The sequence below is a fragment of the Anneissia japonica genome, unplaced genomic scaffold (genome assembly GCF_011630105.1).
Source record: "Anneissia japonica isolate Jap-2015-1 unplaced genomic scaffold, ASM1163010v1 scaffold288275_len480233_cov166, whole genome shotgun sequence".
Lineage (NCBI taxonomy): Eukaryota > Metazoa > Echinodermata > Crinoidea > Comatulida > Comatulidae > Anneissia > Anneissia japonica.
The window spans coordinates 257,915-281,270 of NW_022738306.1; the positions used below are offsets into that span (position 1 = coordinate 257,915).

Here is a 23,356-nt window from a genome sequence, read left to right on the forward strand (position 1 = left end):
ATAACACACTATCAAAATTAGGCTTTAAGCTGACCTTGGTAAATAATCAGCTGGCACACAGCGTATTATGGCAGTGTAATCAGCTGGCACTGTGGTTGGCTTAACACATAAACAGCCGGCAGTGAAAGGGTTAACATATATTTCAAAAACATTAAAAATTGCTGAAGGCTCATTTGTCCTACCGTACTTGATCTGTCTGACTACGTACCTGTTGAGCAAATCCATTCCAATCGAAATTGATTTTTGTAACTGTTCTCAGGTTTCCAATATTTGCTATGTTTTCCATTTCATTCTCATGCAAACAATGAAACTGCTACAGTACTGATGAACTACAGTACTGTAGAGCTGGAATATCAGGAACTTTCAGCGGTTAAGTAAAAGATTAAGACCACTGTAAATGCAGAAAATTGTAGCACAGAGATATTACAATTTTGTCAGTGTAACAGGAAATTATTATTATTATTATTATTATTATTATTATTATTATTATTATTATTATTATTAATAATTATTATTTATAAAGCCATTAAAATTCATTTTCTTTCCAAAATTGTAAATATTACTGATAACTGATTGTACTGTCAGAATTTGGAATTTGTTTTTTGAATTTGGAATTTTGTAGCTTTTTGAATTTCGAATTTTCTATAATAATTATCTTATAATAATAAGTATACTAAATTGTAACTTTTTGTCAATTTTTAACTTGACTTTTGGCGTTGTTGTATATTATGTATGTTTATAAACATGAATAATTAATTAAAATCTTGCATTTATTGAATTGTAAATAATTATAATAATTATAAAATAATTCTGTATTAATTGTAAATTTCAGAAATTCATATTGTCATTAAGTTTCTGTATATTTCTTATTGTATTTTTATATTGGTTGTTTTATTTACTTTATATTGTATATAGTAAATTACTATAATTATTGTAAAACCGTACTGTACTGTAGTAACTAATGTTGTCCTTGTGAAGTGCCTTGATCATTTTGGAAAGGTGCTATATAAATCATTATTATTATTTATTATCTTTATTATCTTTATTATTATTATTATTATTATTATTATTATTATTATTATTATTATTATTGTTATTGATATTATTGGTATTGTTATTGTTATTATTACTATCATTATTATTATCAATAATATTATTATTTTTTTTACATTTCTTATTGTATTTTTATATTGGTTCAGTTTTATTTACATTATATTGTATGCCTATAGTAAATTACTATAATTATTGTCTTCTTCTATTATCTTCAACTTTTATCCCTCACCATTCTGTATTCTGGGGTGTGAGTACAGGAATGAGGGAGAGGATAGGCCGGGAGGAGTGGGTAGGTGGTAACTGAGTGAGATGGGCTGTTTTTTTTTTTCTCTCTTCTTTAACCTTATCATTGCCTTTACTGTGTCTTTTCCTCATCTTCAAGCTCCTCATCTTCATCATCTTTCTTTGGCCTTCTGCTTACATTTATTTTTCACTCTCTTGTCTTTGGCCTCTTCGTCATTGCCTCTTTTCGTCTGGCACCTTCTTGTCTTGAGCTTTTTCTTCATCCTCATCATCTGAGGCCTTTTAGTCTTTGGCCACCTTAATTTTGGCCTCGTCATCCATGCCATTACTAGTCCAAAAACATGTGTTAATGTGGTCTTGATGTTGATGGTAACACGATCATCCCATTTAACAAATGTACAGTATGTTAGTAAAATCATGTTCTTTCACATCATGTGACCTATACTAATTAGTTGATTGCATGTTTTGAATATTTCTTCTAAAAGGATTTTCACTAACATTAGTGCAACTTATAGGATCAGGTCAGATCTCTCAATAATACGTCTGCAGGGTTCGATCCAAGATCCACTTTTAATTTCAGGATACAACATTTTTTACCAGCACGCCTTCTTTTCCTTGGAATATATTTAAACCCATGCTCAAACTGATGATGTACTGTATACTACACTTCTACTGTACATAATGCCGTAGCCAGCTATTGGGACAGTCTGGACAGTCCCACACAATTTTTCTATTAATGGGTCCACAAAGAATGGGTCCACATTTAATTATGCATTTTTATGTTTAAAATGGATCCACTTGAAAAATGGGTTTGGATTTCTCACATTTAGCTTAAAGTGGTTAAAATTTTAAATAAATGGGTCCATATATTTCATATTTTTGCATAGAAGGGGTAAACTTTTAAGCAAATGGGTCCACATTATTTGTACGCATAAAGTGGGTCCACCCTGATATTGTCCCGCACTGTTTGAAAATCCTGGCTGCAGCATTGACAGTACTACACCTGTGACGCAGTGTTATATTTTATCAAAGATTGTGTATCAAGTTTGCACTGAATAAATGAATAAAATAAGCAATTATGAATAAACACAACATTTTAATTAATTAATTGCAACACAATCAAAATTCAAACAGTAGCAAAACAAAAAATTTTTCAATACAGTTGTTAGAACACAGTATGGTATGATTTTCACTCAATACAAATGATTCAGATATTCAATGTTGAGAGCAATACCTAGAGCATAAAAATTCATGTTTTTTGTGTGTATTTAATAATAAATCAAATTTTTAATGAATTAAATAATACTTCTTGAAGTTTTGCATGACAAGTCAGGGGCGTACTGTGGGGGAGGGGGTTGATGGGTGCGGTTGACCCCCCCCCTTTAAAAAAAAGTGCCCTTTAAATATGCTCGCTTCACTCACAAATAACGCACCCCGCGAATTCTGAAAGCTTCGCTAAATTGCTCCGAGTTCAGCTTTCCTCCTGCGCTTTCGTTTCGACCCCCCCTCCCCTTAGATTTTTCACTGTACGCCCCTGCAAGTAATCATTAATAAAACATTAAAAATATAGTTCTAATAAAAACCATTGGTTTATAATGTTTTAATGCGACCACAGTATGCGTAACCACATGAAGTAAATAATTAAACATCTGGTATTATTACAGTATTATTTTTTAAAAGGTTCTGAGAAAAATTATTGTTTTTCATTGTCGTGATGTTAGATTTCATTTGTACTGTACTTTATGATGTTCACAGTAATCTCCACAAATTTTGAGAACAAAGCAACTGTTTTCTTGGAAACCATGTATTTTAGTGATGGGAAATTTCTCTTAAAATACTGTAGATGAAAAGGACAGTTACAACAATATAATACACTCAATACAGTTTTTATTCTCACAGTGGACTGGAGAATATAAGGATGATATGCCTGGTTTTTAAAAAAATGGCATATTATCAATAGTTTGGTATTAGTTCCATTTCTCAGCTTCGACCTAGTGTTTCAAAGTACTGACCAAAAGCATACAAGAAATGAAAATTAAAAAAACCGAGAAACTCACTTTTTTTATACTTGGTCATAAAGTGATATTTATTATAATAATAAAACATAATTTTCTGTTTACATGTTGCTGTCTGAAAATATTAATAGTAAATGCTCATAACTACAGTACTTGTAAATTTGAATTAATTTGCTTGAATCCTAAATTTTATTTGTTTATGTTGTCTTGGTTATGTATGGACTTACCCCCTAGTATATAAGTTGTCTAGTGTATTTATTCCTTTGTTTGATTTGAGAGAAATACAATGATTCATGATTCAATTGTATGAGAAGATTACATGTGCCTTGCTGTTATGAACATAAACTTAAGAATTTATTGTAGCGATTTGACATAATCATTCGCATTAATAAAACTTGTCAAGTGAGTTTACTGGATTGGTTTTGTTTGTTTGAACCCTGTTATCTTTATATGAGGCATTTTAACACAATCGATAAGTATACCTCCTTGACTCCTGTGTTAACCAAAACAAATACAGGGGGAACAAAAATAAACATTGTTGGCTAAATCTTTGGTCCCTAGTTAAGTTCTATTGTTGCTTTCCTTCTCAGCTGTAGGGATGAAACTAAAATTCAATTCAATTCAATTATGTTTATTTCGATGGTAATGACAAACTGATACAATCTATACATTAAAAAAAACCATACATAAACAAAATAACAATCACAAAATAAAAAAAAATTGAAAAACATTATTTGAATTGTTGGTTCTAGCTAGAAGTAGGTACAGTATGTTCTTACTAGGACCCAGTAAAGAGGTAAAAAGGATAAATAAAACAAGACTATAGATAGTACAATAGCACCCTACAGTACCTTTCTAATCCATAAAAATGTTGTACAAAGCCATTTGGTCTGCATGCAATATACACATGAGCATTTGCAGTATACACATGAGCATTTGCAATATACACATGAGCATTTTGAAGAACACACTGAAAAGAGCAGGAATTGTTTGCAGCTGCTCCTGGTGTTTTTGCCCCAGAATAATTCATTTTTATCCAACTGAAAAGATTTTTTCCACCAAGAAATGCAATGCCCAGTATTGATTCATGCTTTTGCATTATAGTTGCTGATAAATTAATTTAAAGAAGTTTAAGGTGCCAGTAATTAAATCTGAGAATATTTTGTTAAGATGGCTTTAGGAAAACAGCAAAGTAGCAAAATTGATTGCAGAGTACAGCACACAGTATGTGTGGACATGCTATTGTAAGAAGTAGGAAAACAGTCAAATTTATCTATAAGTATTTCAGGTTTTTAGTGACTTCGTGATCCATCATCCTTTAAAAAAATATGGAAAAGGAGCTGTACACGTACTGATAAACTACTTACCCAGGTTTATTGACATTTCAGAAAGGAAATTTCTTAACCCACATTCTAGAAACATCCATTTTGTCGAACATTTAATAATTAATACAGATAAAGAAACTGACTGGGTGTCTTTTTAAGCAGTAACTGTAAATATAACTCGGTTCAAATTTGTTCTGATGAATCAATGAATCATTCATATAATGTTATAAAAGTATCTTTACTGCTAACTATAATTCATTTACGAGATAATAAACTATTCAAAAACCGTTCTGCATTTTTTTTGCGGTTTGTTAGTTTAAGAGGCATGCTACAGTAATTGTGACGTCATTGGGACTGACTATCAGTCTATTCTTGAACAAGATTCTAAAGAACACCTGCTGAGATAGTGATTCCTTGATGATGTCATAATGCTAAAATTAGTACACAGTTCCAGTAAGATTCTAATCTTCATTTCCATTTCAGCATCATGACTCCAATAAGATTCCTTGATATATGAACTTTATTTTTAAGAATACACATTGCAAAATTGATTAAATTTTAGTGTAAATTAGTATAATAAAACAATATACAGTAGCTTTCTCAACTACAACAGTTCTTTTCAGAACTACTTACGTGGTATACTGCAAGTTTCAACATATATATTATACAGTAGGCAAAATATAAAATATTGAAAAACTTGCTGTATACCTTCTATATTGATGAAGTTTGCTTTGGACCATGCTACTGTAGCTTACATAATGCCACAGCGAGTCCTTTTCATAATTGTATACTGTAGTACGTCATTTTTCATTTTTGATTTTTGTTTTCTCTCTATGGAATGCACACACACTTTTTTTGGACGGGCAGTAGATACCCACGTATAGTAGTCTGCTGATTAATGGCGTCCAGTACCGATTAAAGTTAGTCTTTTTTCCGTCATTATTAATCAGTCAACTAAAGCGATAATATGCTTCTTTTAGCACTGATGCTATTAGTAGAATGGTCAGTTGTCTGAAAGTTCAAATACTTCTGATTGGTTAAGATTTATGCTACAGTAATGCATTTGACAGTTGAAGGAAAACAGGTAAACTTGTTTGATTGTAATCGTGATTTATGTCATCAAAAATGCTTTCCACAATGAAAATGTGAGTTGTGTTTAAATGCATGTGAAACGTTTCCCTGTTGCATAATCACAGTACTGTAGTTCACATTGACGTAAATAAAAGTGTTACATGCAGTTATCAAAATCCAGTTGTCTAATGTTGGATTACTTTCACTTTTGTAATGTCATCATAGAATGTGTACACACTTCAGCTAGAGAAGCTGTGCGCCTTTTGGCATGCAAATGCGTTGGCCTCAATTGTTTGAACAAAGTTACCTAAACATTGTCTAGTGCAGTGCAAATTTAGAGAGAGGATATCATGTTGTCATTGATCAAAATTAAAGGCCATACAGCTTCATTTTTGTACAATTAACTATCACTTGTAGTAGTTGTACAGTACCACCATGAACTTTAAGTCAGTTGTTAAACAGAAGAAACATTGCTATTGCCTGTTCATTTTTGTAAACAGTGGTAACGTTTTCTAAACTTAAGTGCATTGAATGTCTTCGGAAAAATGCAGAATAGAACACTTGCAGTACTATCTGAATTAAGGCCAAAAAAAAAAATTGGTTGTGTTGCCCTCCGCGACCAACCGAAATTTTCCAAAAAATTAACATTTAGAACATAAAATCTAAAACAGACATGTATTTTTCATCAAAATCAGGTCATAGATACACGCGTAAAATAGAAGGCATACAGTAATTTTGAGAACCGAGCGCGATGACGATATATGCACACAACATCAGATCTCTCACGCAGAGCTGTCAAGCCACAACCAGATCTAATGTAGGCCTAACCTATTCTTTACTACTGTACAACTAGGTCTAGTGGTTGCTTGAATCAAAAATCGTATTCATTACCTTACGGTATATTGGACAATACAGTAAAAAAAAAACATGCTTAGGTCTAGCCATCGCTTTAAAACCGATATATACTGTATCTAGACATTTTCGGCTCTGTTACGGTTTTAGGCCAACCATAAACAAAATATTTTTCTCTTTTTTTTTCTCAAAGGGCGCTTTTTTTGACATTTTTCATAGCCACAGTATGGTTTTGCTCGATCTGCCCGTGCGTGATCGTGTGGATCGGATACACATATTATTTTGCGTTTCGAAGCCAAATAAATCTTTTTTTAAACTTATTTATTTTTGTTAAATTTATTTCAATATAAACATGGTTAGTATTTACTCTGTCATTACTTTGAATATTTTTTGTTTGACAAGCTCGCCATCGTTCTATTGTGGTGCCTACCAGCTATGAGCCCTATCCTATTTCAGGTATTACGACCGACCGGCGATCCCAATTTTTTCCATTTAAGGGCAACACAACAATTTTTTATGGCCTAATTAGATAGCAAACAAAACTATGGAATTTGTGAAACTTGTTACCATCAACATTTAAAATTAAAAAATGCCTCCATGAGGCAGCTTACGCTGTTACAGTAGCTCAGTTGGCTAAGCTGACTTTTGTCACTCTGTGTGCTGAACCGTGGAAATCTCTAGATCTCCGGTTCAATTCCCATCGCTTCTCTCCTTGTGTTTCAGCTGAAAGGCTCAAGTGCAAGTTAAGATAGCGTACAGTCTTTCAGACAAGGCGTTTAAGCCGTTGGTCCCTTGTGCATTATGGCTCATGTGTACGTTAAAGAATGTAGTGCACTCTTCTGAAAAGAGGGATTGTCTCCCTGTGTATATAGTCAATCCATTTTTTCTGCTGTAATGCAATGCTGTAAACTTCACCTGTTAAGGCTCCCCCACGTCGGACACAGCTCGTCGGGCAGTCAGACCATAAAAATAGGCCTACACCTAGCCAACACATGTCTGTCACAGACTCGGAGTGCCATTTCCGGCATCAAGAGGTTGCTATTCTTAAAAAAAATTCTCATTTTGGTGGGTGAACACCCTCTCACCCCTCCCCCAGCTCGGGCCTACGAGGCCAAGTCCCCGTTGGACAGCTTAGCCCCTGTCTCTTATACAGAAAATGTATCCTGGAGCTGACACTGAATGCTTGGAAATAATTCTTTAGGCTAGTACTGTAGTATTTTTACAACTGAAAATAGGTTAACAATCCATGTTCTTCGATCTTATCCGACAACAATGACAGTGCTTTTTAAAAGAACAACATATTTAATGTTGATGCAGCTACAGGAGCTTTATCTAATCTCATCGAAAAACTAGTAAAAAAAAAAAGATTTTTGAATATTTACCGACGCTTATCAAAATTGATATCGAGAAGGTTACTTAAAATAGAAAGCCAGGGTGTGGTGCGCCACCATTTATTTGTGTTCAAATGTGTAACAACAAAACCATGCTATTTAAGCGAGAGAGCAACAAAGTACATATATTGTTTATTATAGGCAATATTACATTTATTTGTCCTCAAGCATAAAATATTTCAAACTTTATTTGTTCACCTTATTTGTTTCCCTCTCTAATTTCACCTCCCCCCTTTTTTTTGTAAAACATACCAAAATGATCTAGATTTGAAGCGTACGTCATTTGACGTCAGCAGAATCTATTTATGTGTCAGCAATAAAGATGCGACCGATAGTAATTAAGTACCTTAAGGAATGTAATAACACTTTATTGACCAAAAAGACTAGTCTTTGCTTTGGTTTGTTTTGGTCAACTTGTATTCCAACTGACACTTTTGGATGAGTGCAATTTAATGGATGTGAATGTGTTCCAATTATATAATTGTTTTATTATTACTGTATTGTCAAATTTCACTTGCTGTTAATATAAACAAATGTTTCCTATTATTGTTAAATTATCGGTTCACCTTTACACTAGTGCGCTCACCATATAGTGGTTTACAGTATCTGGAGAATTACAGTATGCGATTATTTAGCAAGCAATATAATTAAATAGCCATTAAATATTTTAAAATAATTGTTTTCCTCATTTTCTAGGATATGTTTCCTTGTAAAATACAGAATTAAACCGGTGTGGTTATTACTATTACTGTAGTTAATATTTTGTGAAATATTGTATGTATAATTATGATGGACCTTATGCTATCGATGTTGTTTTTACACCATCAAAATTCTGTTAAAATACGCACCTGCAATTAATAATCAACTTACATTAAGGTAATTTCAAGTACAGATTCTTTTGTGGGATGTACGTTATGCACTTGTCAATTGTAGTCCTGCCCCCCCCCCAATCCCCGGATCCGGGCCATAGCAGGGCACTAGTCGGGACTTATTCCAGGGATGTACACATAGTTGTGTCCCCATAGTGCCGGAACGTACCTATAATTTACCCGTAGATGTAACAGGCCTCGGAAGGCCCGGGAATTTTACACATTAGACTAGCCGTGGTTTGGGGTGTGTAGTGTACGACGGTAAGTGGTGGAGACTTAGCCAGGGATGTACGTTAAAACGATGCCCTGCATTGCCGGGGGTGGCCAGGACTTTCACATGCATGTAACCGTTTTATAAATTACATCACCGGCTAAGTCTCCTTTAGGGTGGGGGCCCAGGGCTACAATTGCCAATACATTAATTATACAGTACATTGATTAACTTTGAATTATATTTATTTATACCCTACCATAATTTGATTTTCCATAATTTTCACCCTAAATTTATGATACATTTATTTTATCATAAATCCTCCCCTCCCATCTTTTATATCTCCTCCACAATTCCACACTTATATAGCCATTAGAAATTAATATGACACCAAACCTACAGTATGATGGATCTCAGCACACTTGATGTCTGGCAATCGGTTTCTAATTAGGCAACCTCCCCTTAGAGTATTGACGCCATTAAAGCCATAAGAAGTGTTCTCAATGGAACACCCCCATGAGATTTTAATGCCATGTAGGTTAGCAAAACAAACTGAATAATGATCGGGCAGAGCCGAGCTAAAGAGCTACATGGGACTACCATAGCAGGCAATGCCGCCATCAGCACCGACGAGTTACATATCATCATGCATGGGGAAACCAGGGCAGGTGGGATTAAAAAGAATATTCATACTGTATGTAATGTTAGGCTTCAGTCGTTATCTATTTTTGCATTGTCCATGTTATGTCAAGATATGTCAGCTTGTCCTATTCCAAGGTAAACACAACGATCAATGTATTTTGTAAGTAGAGTACAACCAGCAGTCTCTGCCCTTAAGGTGGTATTGTCTACCTGCTTTGAAGTTAGGCTTTTGTCAATAAGTGTTGAGATTTACTCTGTACACTGTTGAAAACGTCTTCAGCTATTGTCTAATTTGCCCATAGCTGAAGGCTATAAAATGCTATTAGTCATTACATTGCACAATGTTGACAATTAAATTAAATAGATCCAAACTAATACTGTAGCTGGAGCTAAAAGTAAGAAGTTTAAGCATGGTAAGGTGCAGTTGTACAGCCTTCTGTATATTTTCATAATATTACAATAAAGTTGGTATATCTTTTGTTTTGGAAACATTCTTGTGAAATTGGAATCACATTATAGGAGGAGGGGGAAGAGGAGGGCTCTGTAAAAACAATGATCAACTTAACTTGGGGGGGGAGTGGGGCAAGGGACCATTGGCCCACCCACTTTTTCTACTAGGGGGGCCTGGCCAAGGGGCCATTGGCCCACCCACTTTTTCTACTGGGGGGCCTGGCCCCTCTACTTTTGTGACTGTTCCCAGCACCAGTGACAACCATTTTATGATTGCAATCGACTGCAATGTCATTATTATTATTATTTGGTGCTTAGACACCTTGTTTATTGCCTTATAAATTGACATATTTTTATATAAAATATAGATTCCCTTTTTGAGTTGAGCAACCAAATGTTGATTGATGTCTGTATTCGCGCGTCTGTAAAGTTTCCTTGAAAGTACCTACCCTCAGCATGAAGAAAAAATTGCCTGCCTTCGTGAATCCTGTTTTAGGCATATGGGTAGGCACTCCTTAATGGAGTGACGCTCTAGTTCTCTTTGTGCTAACCACGAAGATGTAATTTAATATGTACCAAGATGTAAAATAATAGGCTATGTCAAGTGTTATATTGAACAGTGGCAGATTCAAGGGGGAACCCAGTCAGCACGAGTTCCCAACTTTCTGATTTTTTCAAAATTATAAAAAAAATGGAGAAAACAGACAAAATTGTATTCAACTTTTAATCTGAGAGTGCCATTTTCATAATTTTTTTTCCTCAGCCCCAACAGTTGTGGGACTTAGGTGGGTGGACATTCTATTTGCGTAAAACCCTCCCTGAGTCCAAACTATTGTGACTTCCTGAAATTGCCACAGTATCATTTCTGGGCTACATAGAAATTTTATCCATCGGGGGAAATACTGGACCTTAAAAGAGCTTTAACTGTGATACTGTAGTCTGTGTTGAATGACCTCCTGTTGGTACTATGTAGGTACGTGTAGGCCTAGACGGGCCTAGGCCAGACCAGCCAAACATTAGAGTTTGTGCATGTGCAAAAATAATAGATTACGGTTGTGTGATGTCTTTCGTTATCGTGATAACTAGTTAACTTGGTTTATTTTATGACAGTCGGTATGTCACTCTGTCTGTTCGATCCTGACTGCGAACCATCTCCTTACCCTGTAATTATATCCTCCATGGTGTAACTGTTTTCTTTGAGGTGGGATAGGATGAGCCGGATCCCAGGAGAGATTAGAACAAATTTGCACAAAAAAATCTTTATCAGGGAAGTGTCAATGTAGTTTCTAAGATAAAAGATATTCTTTATATCATGAAATCAAATGCTGTTAACATGAAATTATGATTTCAGTGCATTACATATTTTATTAAGAAAAGGAACAAGTAACTCCTGAGCTTCCATCATCTCCTTAATTATTACATATAATTTAGTATTTTATTTTTAAATGTTCATTACTGTATATAAATTCAATAATCTAATAGTGTATTTGGAATTTAGAATTACCTCGGTCATTAGCCAAACCATATTGAGTAAGTGAATTATATATTTTAATGAGATAATTGTTTTAATTAGATGATATTAATGATTCCTACGAATATAGTTCAATAATAGACATTTAATTCAGCCAAGATTTCTATTCCCCAGAGCTATAATAGTCGAGTCTAATATCTCCCACTTAGGTTCATGATTATTATTATACACAGGTTAAACCGGTTTTGCAATCACAGAACTGGTAATTCCTTTACCTGCTGTGTAAATTATCCAGAATGGGCTGAGATGAATTATGTCCCTGTGGTAATAATGGTACAGTCCATGTTGGTTATATAACCAACTCCATCTAACAGGAGCCTCAGTTGAATGCATTTGGGTTGTGCTTTTTAGTTTGTACCACCTGATTTACTGTACCTGACTTACTTTTTTATTTTTGCAGGAGAGCAGACTCATAACTGGCGATCCTTAAACCTGTTTTATTTGTGATCAGACCAAGAGATGGCAGGAGTCTAAATGTTTGACAAACTAGCTTATGAGAAAATGCATGGCTCTGACAGTACATGTAAATTACCGGAAGCAGATCGTATGATGAGCGGTTGGCGTGGAAGCATGGTCAGCTCGGCAAGTAGCTCGGACGTGGAGTGTCAGCTGAGCGAGTCTCAGCCGGAGGTACCAAACCATCACAGTCGAAAAGAATCAATGAAATCTTACAAGTTACGCAAAAAGTTAAAACGTCGGAAACAGATGCAGAGGCTGGTGTCTAAGGATGGTTGGTGTAATGTTATGCACACGCACGTTAAGTACCGTGGAATCTGGTTCATCGCAGACTTGTTCACAACATTGGTGGATTTAAGGTGGCGATACAATTTACTCACATTCACACTAGCCTATGTATTAGGCTGGTTTGGTTTTGGACTAATCTGGTTAATTATTGCAGCGGTTCATGGAGATTTAGGGCACTCGGAGCTTTACCCGAATGATACAGTGTGGGAGCCCTGTGTAACAAATGTTGAGACTTTTACAGGAGCATTTTTATTCTCACTTGAAACACAAACAACCATAGGTTACGGTTTTCGTAGCGTCACAGAACAATGTCCAGTAGCAGTGATTCTTGTCATCATACAGTCTGTGGTAAGCAGTCTAGTTGACGCCGTCATGATTGGTTGCATTTTCGCCAAAATTGCGAGGCCCAAAAAGCGGGCAGCCACACTAAAATTTAGCCGTAATGCAGTAATCGCTCTACGTGATGAAAAGTTATGTTTTATGTTTCGTGTCGGAGATATTCGAGAAAGTCATTTATTTGAAGCTCATCTCCGTGCCTATATGATTAAACCACGGGTAACCGCCGAGAAAGAAATCATTCCGCTTTACCAGTACAATTTAGATTTGAATTATGAGACCGGCGAGGACCGGATATTCCTTGTTTGGCCCTTAATTGTTTCCCACACAATTGATGAGGACAGTCCGCTTTATACGTTATCTGCTAAAGACTTGGATAGTGCAGATTTTGAAATTGTAGTTATATTGGAAGGCATTGTTGAGCAAACAGGTTTGACAACGCAAGCAAGAACATCTTATTTACCATCCGAAATACAGTGGGGCCATCGTTTCTGCAGTTCTGTCATTGCGATTCATAGCGAAAACGATAACCAATATGATATAAATTACTCCAAGTTTGAATTAACATATTCTGTACCAGAGACACCAAAATACTCTGCTCAGAAATTGGATGAGCTGCAACGTAAGGAGGAGGACGAGGAAATTAACTCTGAACCGGCGTTGGATTTATTAAAGAAACTTATACGGCAAGTACTGTTAGAGGAGAGAGTAAAGGCATTTAATGAAACTAATGATAGCCACCAACTTAAGGGTCATGCAAAGGTTTATCCCAGATTGACCAATGGCAACATACGCTCTGCCTCCCACGGTAACATTAAAGAACTAGAGAAAGGTCGTGACCTTTTACCAAAAATCAAATGGGGATCTATATCATCAAATGACATTGCACAATTGACTTCAGGAGAGTCAATAAATTTTGAAGAACATCTAGATAAGCCAGAACCAAAACTACGAAAAACATCAAGAGAATCACAGATTTGAAATTTTCAAAACTGAGATGACAATCAGTATACCAAAGGTACAGTAAGATAAATTACTTTAAAAATTTGACATTAAATCATTAAAAGAACCAGTAGATTTTTAGGGCACAATGTTTCCTTTGGCCAAAGATGCTGAATGAACCAGCAAATTGCTTCAATCCATCTGGAAAATTCCAATCCAATACTGTAGATACCATCCATTTTCTATTGTACTGCAAGGGGTGCTTTCCTACTATGCATTTGACCCTGAGTTATATTTTTAATTAAGGCTGTACTACACCATACCATTGTTTAATAAATAATAATTCAAAATATATTTTCTTTTGCCATTCACACAAAGGATAATTTTACCATACATGTTGTACAGTACTTTACGTGTATACTGGTAGGGTATATTTTAAAACATTGAAATTTGATAATGTAATTAATGACAATGATGATAATAATAATTTAAAAAAAAAACATTAATAAATAATAATTTAAACAATAATAGTAAAAATTCTTTTCCCAGAAATGATAATTTTGCACTCATTGAAACAACTAAATACCATACTGTGCTTCATGTGCGTATGTTCAATCTGCTGTAGGATATTAAATGTGTTATTATGAGTAGGTACTGTCCACATTCTTGCTTAAAGTAGGTAATAGAATCTGTGAACAACTATATGAATCAATATCATAAGTCAATATTAAAGAAAATTGTTCAAGATAATGAATTCTACAGTATTTCCCCCCCCCCACAAAAAAGCTCTCCGTCAATACATGTTTGAGGGATAAGGTATGTATATTCTGTAAAGATTTGGTAGAATCTGTGTTGTAGTCTCATAGTATAGAACTATGATACTGTAGAAGATGTTTTGATACTTGATGCTCCCTTGCAATCCAAGATCAATTTATCAATAGGGATATCTTCAGAAATACATTGCTACTTATTTATTATTTCTAGAGTAGGTTGGCACAACGGTTGTGGCTCGGACTCTCAACCTTGAGGTCGGGGTTCAAAACCCTCGCTCTGCAAGTCGCTTGTGTCCCTGGCAAGACACTTTATCTGCGTTTGTCTCTCTCTACTCAGGAGTATAATGGGTACCACCAGCATTTGCTAGGAAGGTAAAACAGACTGCTGTGCAGGAGGAGTGGTGAACCCCCCCCCCCACAGCCTAGCACAGTCTGGCACATACGCCAAGGAAAGAGAGACTGGCACTCTGGCCTGTAAGCCCAGAGCTTCAGGATTTGACCTTCACCTTTTTACTTTTATTCTAGCGGGGAGGCAGAACCCGTACGATTTATAAACATCTCGGCATTAGGCTTAACAAGTGAGGCTATTTTTGTAAGTTTATATATTGAAAAGCGAGCATCTTACCCACCAATCTACAGGTCATAATATGGTTAAAAATAATGAATTAAAAATTGCCCTCATCTGCTGCACAATATTATGGTACAGTACTGTAAGCCTTTATAGTCTGCTTAGAGTTGAATGTCCATCATCTCACCAATTTTACAAAGTCTGCTCATACAGTAAATTGATTTGTGGGAGCATTTCATTTATACCCACTTTTTTTTTTTATTACTCGGACCACTGATTGATTTTGTGAAATAAGTATGTACTTGCCTTACAATTAAATAACCTGACTACTGTTGTTCCGGTGTCAGTACTGCGTTTCTATAGCCATAATGTTCATAACAGGAAATAACATTACCTTTATAATCACGGAAACATTTATAGTTCATAGACAGATAGGAGACCTTTGGGAAATTACTATCTCATGCACAATGTTCCAAGCTGTTGATCTGAGGAAATAGAAAAAGCTTATCCTCGGAAATTGGAAAATGTTCCAGTTTATCTGAAAAGAAAATGGACTTAAAAGGAAAAAATGAATTTTAAAAATGGTAGGATTAATAATGACTATCCTTATGTTCAAAGGTTTGCAGTAATGTTTTTATGTTTATTTAAAGAGGAACATAAGAAAATATTAAATGAGTTGATACCAAAATCAATTTTCGAAATAGTAAATCAGTTCATGGATGCTACTCTCTTGAGAAGCGGTATTGAGGAAAATGAAGATGGGATTAACAAAGCTGATTATCTCTTTGAATTGTTGTACATGTACATCATTAGCAGTCTACACAATCAAAAGATTAAATCATTAAAAAAAAATAGGCCTATATAACATCGTATTTTTGGCTGGCATGCCATACAGTATCTTGTAGACACTCTTCCAATCCATGTTTTTCTAATTGTACTTAATACTAATTCTTCCCTCAATTTTGTAACACACCTGATCCTCCTAATGTTCCCTGTAAATATACATTGGCTATGTGTGCCGTAAAATAATTAAAATGTTAAGCAAATTGCAGACTGTCTGTTAAATGTCATGTTTGGATTACTTGGTAATAACAATGCATTTATTTGTTTGTCTTGTTACTTGATACAAGAGTTCACTTAATTAGAAACTGTTAATTGTTCAAGTGAAATAAAGTGGGAGAAATAATTAAATCATTGCTGATGGAATTTCTGTTGGAAAAAAACAGAGTGTACAGTATTCAGAAACGAGCAGTGGTACCCATAGTCAAATTGCGCTAACTTGTCCTGCTTTTGCTGATGTGACCGTGTGATGTTCCATGACCTTCAGTACTAATGCAAAGGCCTCTCACAAGCCACAAATTTATGGGTGTCAAGGAACCCCTTAAAAAGAAACAAAATACTACACACGGGGTCCAAAGTTAATTTTGTTTTGCTGCGAAAGGTGATACCAATTGACACTGATTTTCGTGGGACAAATTATAAACGGGTTATAAAAAAACATGCAGATTTAAGAATTTGTGGGTTATTTTCTGGGAGATCTTGTCTAGTTGTGGGAGTGCTGGAGGCTGTCTCAATTTCTGGGAGACTCCCGCGACTAGTGGTAGACTTGGGGCTCCTGAATACATTAAAAGTATAAATATTTTGGTTAATTTAACCATAGGATCTGTGATTTAACACTCAACTTTTTTTTTTGTACTTTTGCTTTTCATTTTACTGATATGTTTAATGTAGATTTATTCATACAGTACTGTGATGTTATATTGCATGACTGTTTGCCCAAGAGCAATAACAAATATTGTACAGCACTGTCTGCTGTAGCTGAGTGACAACTATGATAAAACAATTTAAACATTGACATTTTAGCATACAATCGCCATCAGCATCATCAATAACATCATCATCACCACCCAGCCAGGTGGATACAGGTCTCCCGCTTATTAAAAACCCTTCCAATAAGGCCCAATAAAAAAAATTATTAGTTTATCACCCCCGCGCGCATGTCTTCTATGGTACTGGGAACATTTTTTTTTTTTTTTCTTTTATTTGATTAAATAATGATTAGATATTGTTTGCATTATCTAAATCATGTTTTACTTTGAATATCAATGCACCAGCAAACAACCCAAGGGGGATATTTGGCTTTAGCAAAATAAAAAATTTAAAAAAAGCCTCCCTCCCTCATCACTTTTCCTGCCCAGATAGGGTGATAAACTAATATTTTTATAGGGCCTAAAAGACAAGCTCCAAAATTAAGACCACCTTTCTGCAACCCTAAATGAATGCCTCATATCTTTTGAATTATATCTTGAAAAATTAAAGACCATAAAAACGCTGGTCTCAAAAGTGGTCTTTAATTGGGGGTAGACAATTATCACCATTGACATTGTTGTCCTAGAGTATGTATCATATGTTAGTGCCATCATCATCCATTGTTTATTGTCTTAATTATGCTGCCTTCATAATAACATTGATCACATTGCAGCATCACCCTCATCCATGATTGTAATGTCATCTTCATCATTGTCATGACTCATTTCTTATTCACCACTGCCACATACTGGTGATCATCATTATCATAATCATTGTCATCATCACCAATATCATCACATCAATTTGTTATCATTTTTATTATCATCATAATTGTAATCATCATTTATGCATCGTCAACATCATTAACATCATTCTCTGACATCATCACCACCACCATCATCATCATAACAATACTGTATATTATCATATCATCACAAGAATGATCATTGTCTTAATTGTTTTTGTTTTGATAAAATTATCATCATCTTTAAACACCACCCCATTAAACGCCCCTCATTACTGATGAATCAGATCAAATTGTTTTTTTACACATTTTCCACATTCTATACAATATGGAATTCCCACAGGCAAACTTAACGTTTAACTGAACGATTTCATCCATATCCATTTGTTTGATGATGTGTGTTATTGTGTGTATGTGTGTATAAATACATGTGTGCTAAGTACACATAATGTGCATGTACATGCATATATTATGATCAGAATAGTAGCAAAGCACACAATTTTGACATGTAATTTTAAAAATTCCAAAATCAATGAGTTGTGAAATATACTGTTAATTACTGTACAGTATGTGTTTAACTTAACAAATCTGAGCGCTTATACTGTAGAAAAACCACAATCAGTTCACATTTTTGGTGCATCATTCCTTAATAATTTGAAATTTAAAAATGATTTGATTTATAATTCCTATAAATTTAATATTATTCATTTATTATTATTTTTATTTAATTAATCAATCTTTGGCATAAATATTTCTTGTGTTATTATTTATTAAATTTCAAACAATTTATTACTGTTACCTGTAGATTGATTTTTTTTTTAATACAGTACTGTAGGCCTACAGTACAGTAGTGAGGTCAGTACTGTAGTTAGGTCAGCTGATGAGTAGACTAGGGACTACGGTATGAGGTACTTCCAACATAATATTAAATATTATCCATGTATGTACAGTAGTAAATGTCATCATCATTCTGCTGTATTAAATGTCAACCTATATAAACTTCACATTACAGTATGTTGTTACTAGTATTTGCAAATCATGATTTTTGAGTATTACAGTAATTGTTAATTGTTTTAAAGAATCTTGCGAGTATTCAAAGATTCCATTGAAAATTACTTTATCATGGGTCGGTCATTAAACTATCTTGCTACCTGAATACAGTACAGTAGTATACTGTACTGTAGATAGTATAGTATGCAGTAGTACTGTATAATGTATCGTAGTTCCTCTTGTAGAAGCCCACCTCCCTTGAACATAAAGGTGGGATGACTATTTTTTTGGTGGGGGCTTATAACTGGGGAATCCTCAATTTCAGAATGTGGGGTCAATTCCTAACTGAAATGATGGAATTTGTCCACATGAAGCTAACTCCCTCCTTAAGCCTCAGATAGTGATGATGTTCTGTATAGCTTGGGGAGCATTGCTTGTCAACAGTGATTTATTTTAATCCTGCAACTGACAAGTCTTAGCTCATTGTGCTAAATGACCAATATAAGATGTTTTTGAATATATAAAGTAATCAAGATTTAAAATACTAGCTATGTGAATAATATTAGATAAGTAAGATATTGTGATCATTTTTAATCATGTCAGTGATACTGTAGATTAATTTTATAGTTATTTATAAAAGAAATATTAAAACAGAAATGAATTATACAGTTTATTTTTTGAAAATCTTACAGTAGGCCTACCTGATCAATTAAGAATTCTGGATGGTATTATGTTCAACATCTAGATTTCCTAATTTAGTAATTTATTTACAATATTAATATTATTTGAATATATTATCACTAGTATCCAGAATAGCTACTCTTAGTGCCACAGATTATGGAATAGACTTCAACTCAAATTGGATAGTTCTGTTTTGTCAGAATTGTATAATTTTATTGTTTATGCCCACCCTATTCATTGTAACATCTGCTTTAAAAAAAAACTCATGTGGGCAAACTGTTTGGTTGTTTCATGGAATGGGATACTCCTCTACAACTCAATAAGCCTACATATTACTGTATGTTCAGCCACACACCTGTAAATTCTGGTGTTATAAACTGCAAAAAGTAATCTTGAGGCATTTACTCTAATAATTTAATGATGTGTGGGATGCAACTGCCTAGATTAATTAGTTCATCAATTATGAATTATGTGACTAATTTTTCAATTTTCCTAATTACTGTATCACCACCCCTTCACTTCCTACCAATATTATATGAGAATACTATAATCATGTTTTGTAATTTATAAAATAGTTAATTTAAATATTTATTTATAGTGGTTAATTTTTTACCACTCTTCTGTCCCCATTTCACCCCATTTTGGAAAGTAAAAAAAGAAGAAAGATAAAGAAAAAATTGATCACCCTAAACACCTCAGAGGTTATATCTGGGAGTATAGAAAACAAAAATTTCGCTGGGGCATTCCCCCGGACCCCCTATGGTAGTGTTGTTTCGATCTGCACCACTTTCGCCCCCCCCGTCGTTTCCATGCAAGTGAACTTAACATAACATCAACGGAAGTATAAATATCAACTATAAAGCACCTTATTCTCAGATACAACGCATAACATACAGTCTGAATATGAACGATACTGACATTTATTTTTTTTTTTTAATTGAACTTCTTCATCTCCTATATGAATTAAAATATTTGCATAAATGTTTTTTTATTAAAGATTTTATGTTCACCGTGACCTCACCATGCATAATTGCTCTTTTTTTTTTTTTTTGGCTTTTCTTGAAAGATCTGTACTTAATATTGTAATGCGCCAATTTCAATTACAGGTCACCTTCCAATATTCCAAGACATTTTAAGACCTAGTTTTCAATGCTTTTTTAACAGCTTTGGTCTCTAATTAGAATAATAAAGATAAAAGACGTGTTAATTTGGGACCACAGAAAAGGTTTGTCAAAGGTGGTAGTGCATACTACCAAGTACAGAGAGACACCAACTTGTTGAGTAAGAGCCAATAGTTAGGTAGTCCATTTGTTTTTGGATATATACCAAAATTAGGAAAGTTTTTACAAGCTCTTAAATACACAAGAACTCAAATTTACCTAGTTTAAACTCACCTAGTTTACACATCAAAGTTATGTTTGCTGGCACTTCATACAGTACTTTATTTGCTATGTTTTGATTAGAATCAAGGCTGAATGGTGATGTGATGTGGACAGTGGCGTTTGTGGTCTATAGTCTAAAATGGACTTGGTTTGAAAGCTTTACTTTGTAAACATCTTAATGTCATTGTCAGGGGCAATGTGATTGATTGTGATCAATATTAACATTATAGCAGGAAAGTTGCTGTGTCACCCTTAAGTCATCATTTGGTGAATCCAATCATCCTTGTTTAAAAGAATCCATAGCTATTAGTGCTTTGATTGGCTCTGATGTATACTATAGTCTTATCTCTATAAAGGTAGACAAAGCTATTTCTCCCCTTCTAATGTGGCTGTTTATTAGTTCTTCCTTTAATTATAATAGTAATGCTTAGATGTGCATAATGGTGTTTTTTGTTTTTTTCTTGTACTGTATATCATAGTTAATTAAGCCTGATGTTACAATCAGTGTTGATGAGAGGCGGCCACACTATTTATATTTATAAGCCATGAAATACTCGCACCTAGGGCTGAAACATAGCGTGAGCCACTTTTAGAACTTGTCAACACTGCAAAGCTGGGGTAACTAAGGAATGACCGGCCGAGAATTGTCAGCGTGTGGGTTGAACCCTCGACAACGAGTTTTACAACCTGAATGGAAATCGCTGCACCAAACGGCATGCACCGTTGTTACATATCATCCCAGTCTCTCAATGTTGGGCTTCACTATGATACAGCACATTTATTTCATCCCCTTCCTTAATAGATGTTTACTCATTACCAAGGTGTACATTAAATAGAGTATCCTGAATTAATCAGCCCGTGATTGGCAGCATATTGCTATTAAACAATTCACTGTTGGTACATGGGAATGGCAACCCCTTCCAGAACAATGGAGCCATCCATATGGTCATAGTAAGTATACTACAGAGACCTACTTATTCACAATTTCGTTTGTAATCTTTTATTTTATTCCATATTTTAAGTTGTCATTAATCAGTATAAAAATGTCTCGTTTACACTTGTAAAAAAAATATTTCTGATAAATCATAAAAAATATGATCATACAGTAATGTCCAGTCTGGTTTCTTTGCAAATAATTGTGAAGGTTAGTATCTTTTAAAAAATAGACTGATCTTGCTTTGTCCTCAGGAGTGAGACTTCCCATACTTTAATTTACATTAATTATTAAAGATTTGATGATAGTATGAAAGAGTTTCGTTAATCCTCTACTGTACTGCGAAGTATATTTTATGAACTGGCAATTTTGGTAGCGACAAGACAGCTTGAACTGTACATGTACTGGGTCAACACACCTTTTACCAGATTATCAAATTTTCTTTGAAATAAAACTATGGGGTCTTAATGTGATGTCATCATGACCATATTAAGGCATGTCGCATGTTTCCCAACTATAGAGTCCATCAGCGTGGAGTCGTCAGTGTGGTGTCATCAGGCATTTTTTGTTTTGACTACGCGGCCAGTCTAACTACAGTAATAGATCGTGATGGCAACGCCAAGACACTGTTCGCGTACTACACCAAGAGCTGTTTTCGTTTTTTTAAGGCGACTACGACGACACAGCTCACGTACGTAGGCCTACCTACGGAGGGGAGTTAGTCGACCATGGTTTTATTACCAGAGAACAATGTTCCCTTGTTTTATATTTAAAAAAGAAAATGTGAAAAAAAAAACTTTAGTCAAATACTGTATACAAAATAAAAAGTTTCCAGAAAACACTGAGTGATGTTTCGTTGTTGGCTAGGATCTACCTAGGCTAGGCCTAGCCCAGCCTAGGTGTCAAAAGAGTCATTAACTGGGAGAAGAGGGATGTCAGGCCTGCTCAGGCAATTTTCCAAATGCAATGCTTGAGATCGATGGGTCATGTGCTAAGAAAAGACGAAGGTGATCCAGTAAAGAGAGCCTGGCATCTACTGTAGAAGTTGAAGGTAGAAGAGTAAGGGGGTGGCCAAAGGTGACGTGGAAAGATATGGTGAAGAAAGAAAGTGCAAAAATTGGTTTGGAGGAGTATGATGCACAAGACAGGAAGAAGTGGAGAGATGGTGTATCTGCATGGAACAAGTGACAGTCAGTAACCCCTTGGAAGATGGAAGAAAACTGACTTAAATAATTGATGATCAACGATAGTGTACAAATAAATAACAATTTTAAACAGAGGTATTTATATAGCAAGGCTTGATCCATGATATCAAGAGTGGATGCCCTAGCTAGCGGCACCAGATATTGTGTTTTCTCTTACCCGAAATCCACCCTGACAAGGCTAGGCTAGCCTAGCCTAGGCCTAAGCCTAAGGCCCTTTTTTCACTAGATCCCCTGATTTACCTAATTTTATGTTGTGACTATTCATTCCTCATTTATTGCATGTGTATAAATAGGCCTTCATAAAACATTTAATTACTCACTTGTTTTAATGATTAATTCATTATTAAACGAACAATGTTCGATCGCGGATGTGATGAAAATTGCAACCCCCAACAAAAAAGTTACCAGCAGTTTGCCAAACAATCCGGTGATCTGATTGGTCAGTATTAGGGTAGTGCCACTACGCCAAATTCAGAAATTGGGGTTGTCGCGGAAGCTGTCACAACGCCGATTTAGCCAGTAAGGTTTGTGAGCATGCGCAGATGTCTGTTACGCTCTATTAGTTCGTAGTAGACTGGCCGCGTATACACATCT

General features: G+C 34.9%; 1 protein-coding gene across 2 annotated transcripts in view; it reads left to right on the forward strand.

Moving 5' to 3' along the window:
- LOC117117532 (G protein-activated inward rectifier potassium channel 3-like) overlaps nt 1-23,356 on the forward strand; it is a 61,779-nt gene that overhangs the window by 10,781 nt on the left and 27,642 nt on the right. For both annotated transcript variants that reach the window (XM_033261848.1, XM_033261849.1), the window contains exon 2: nt 12,054-13,751. In XM_033261848.1, coding sequence (XP_033117739.1) covers nt 12,128-13,714 — 1,587 coding nt within the window. In that variant the 5' untranslated portion in view covers nt 12,054-12,127 and the 3' untranslated portion in view covers nt 13,715-13,751. The remainder of the gene's footprint in view (nt 1-12,053; nt 13,752-23,356) is intronic.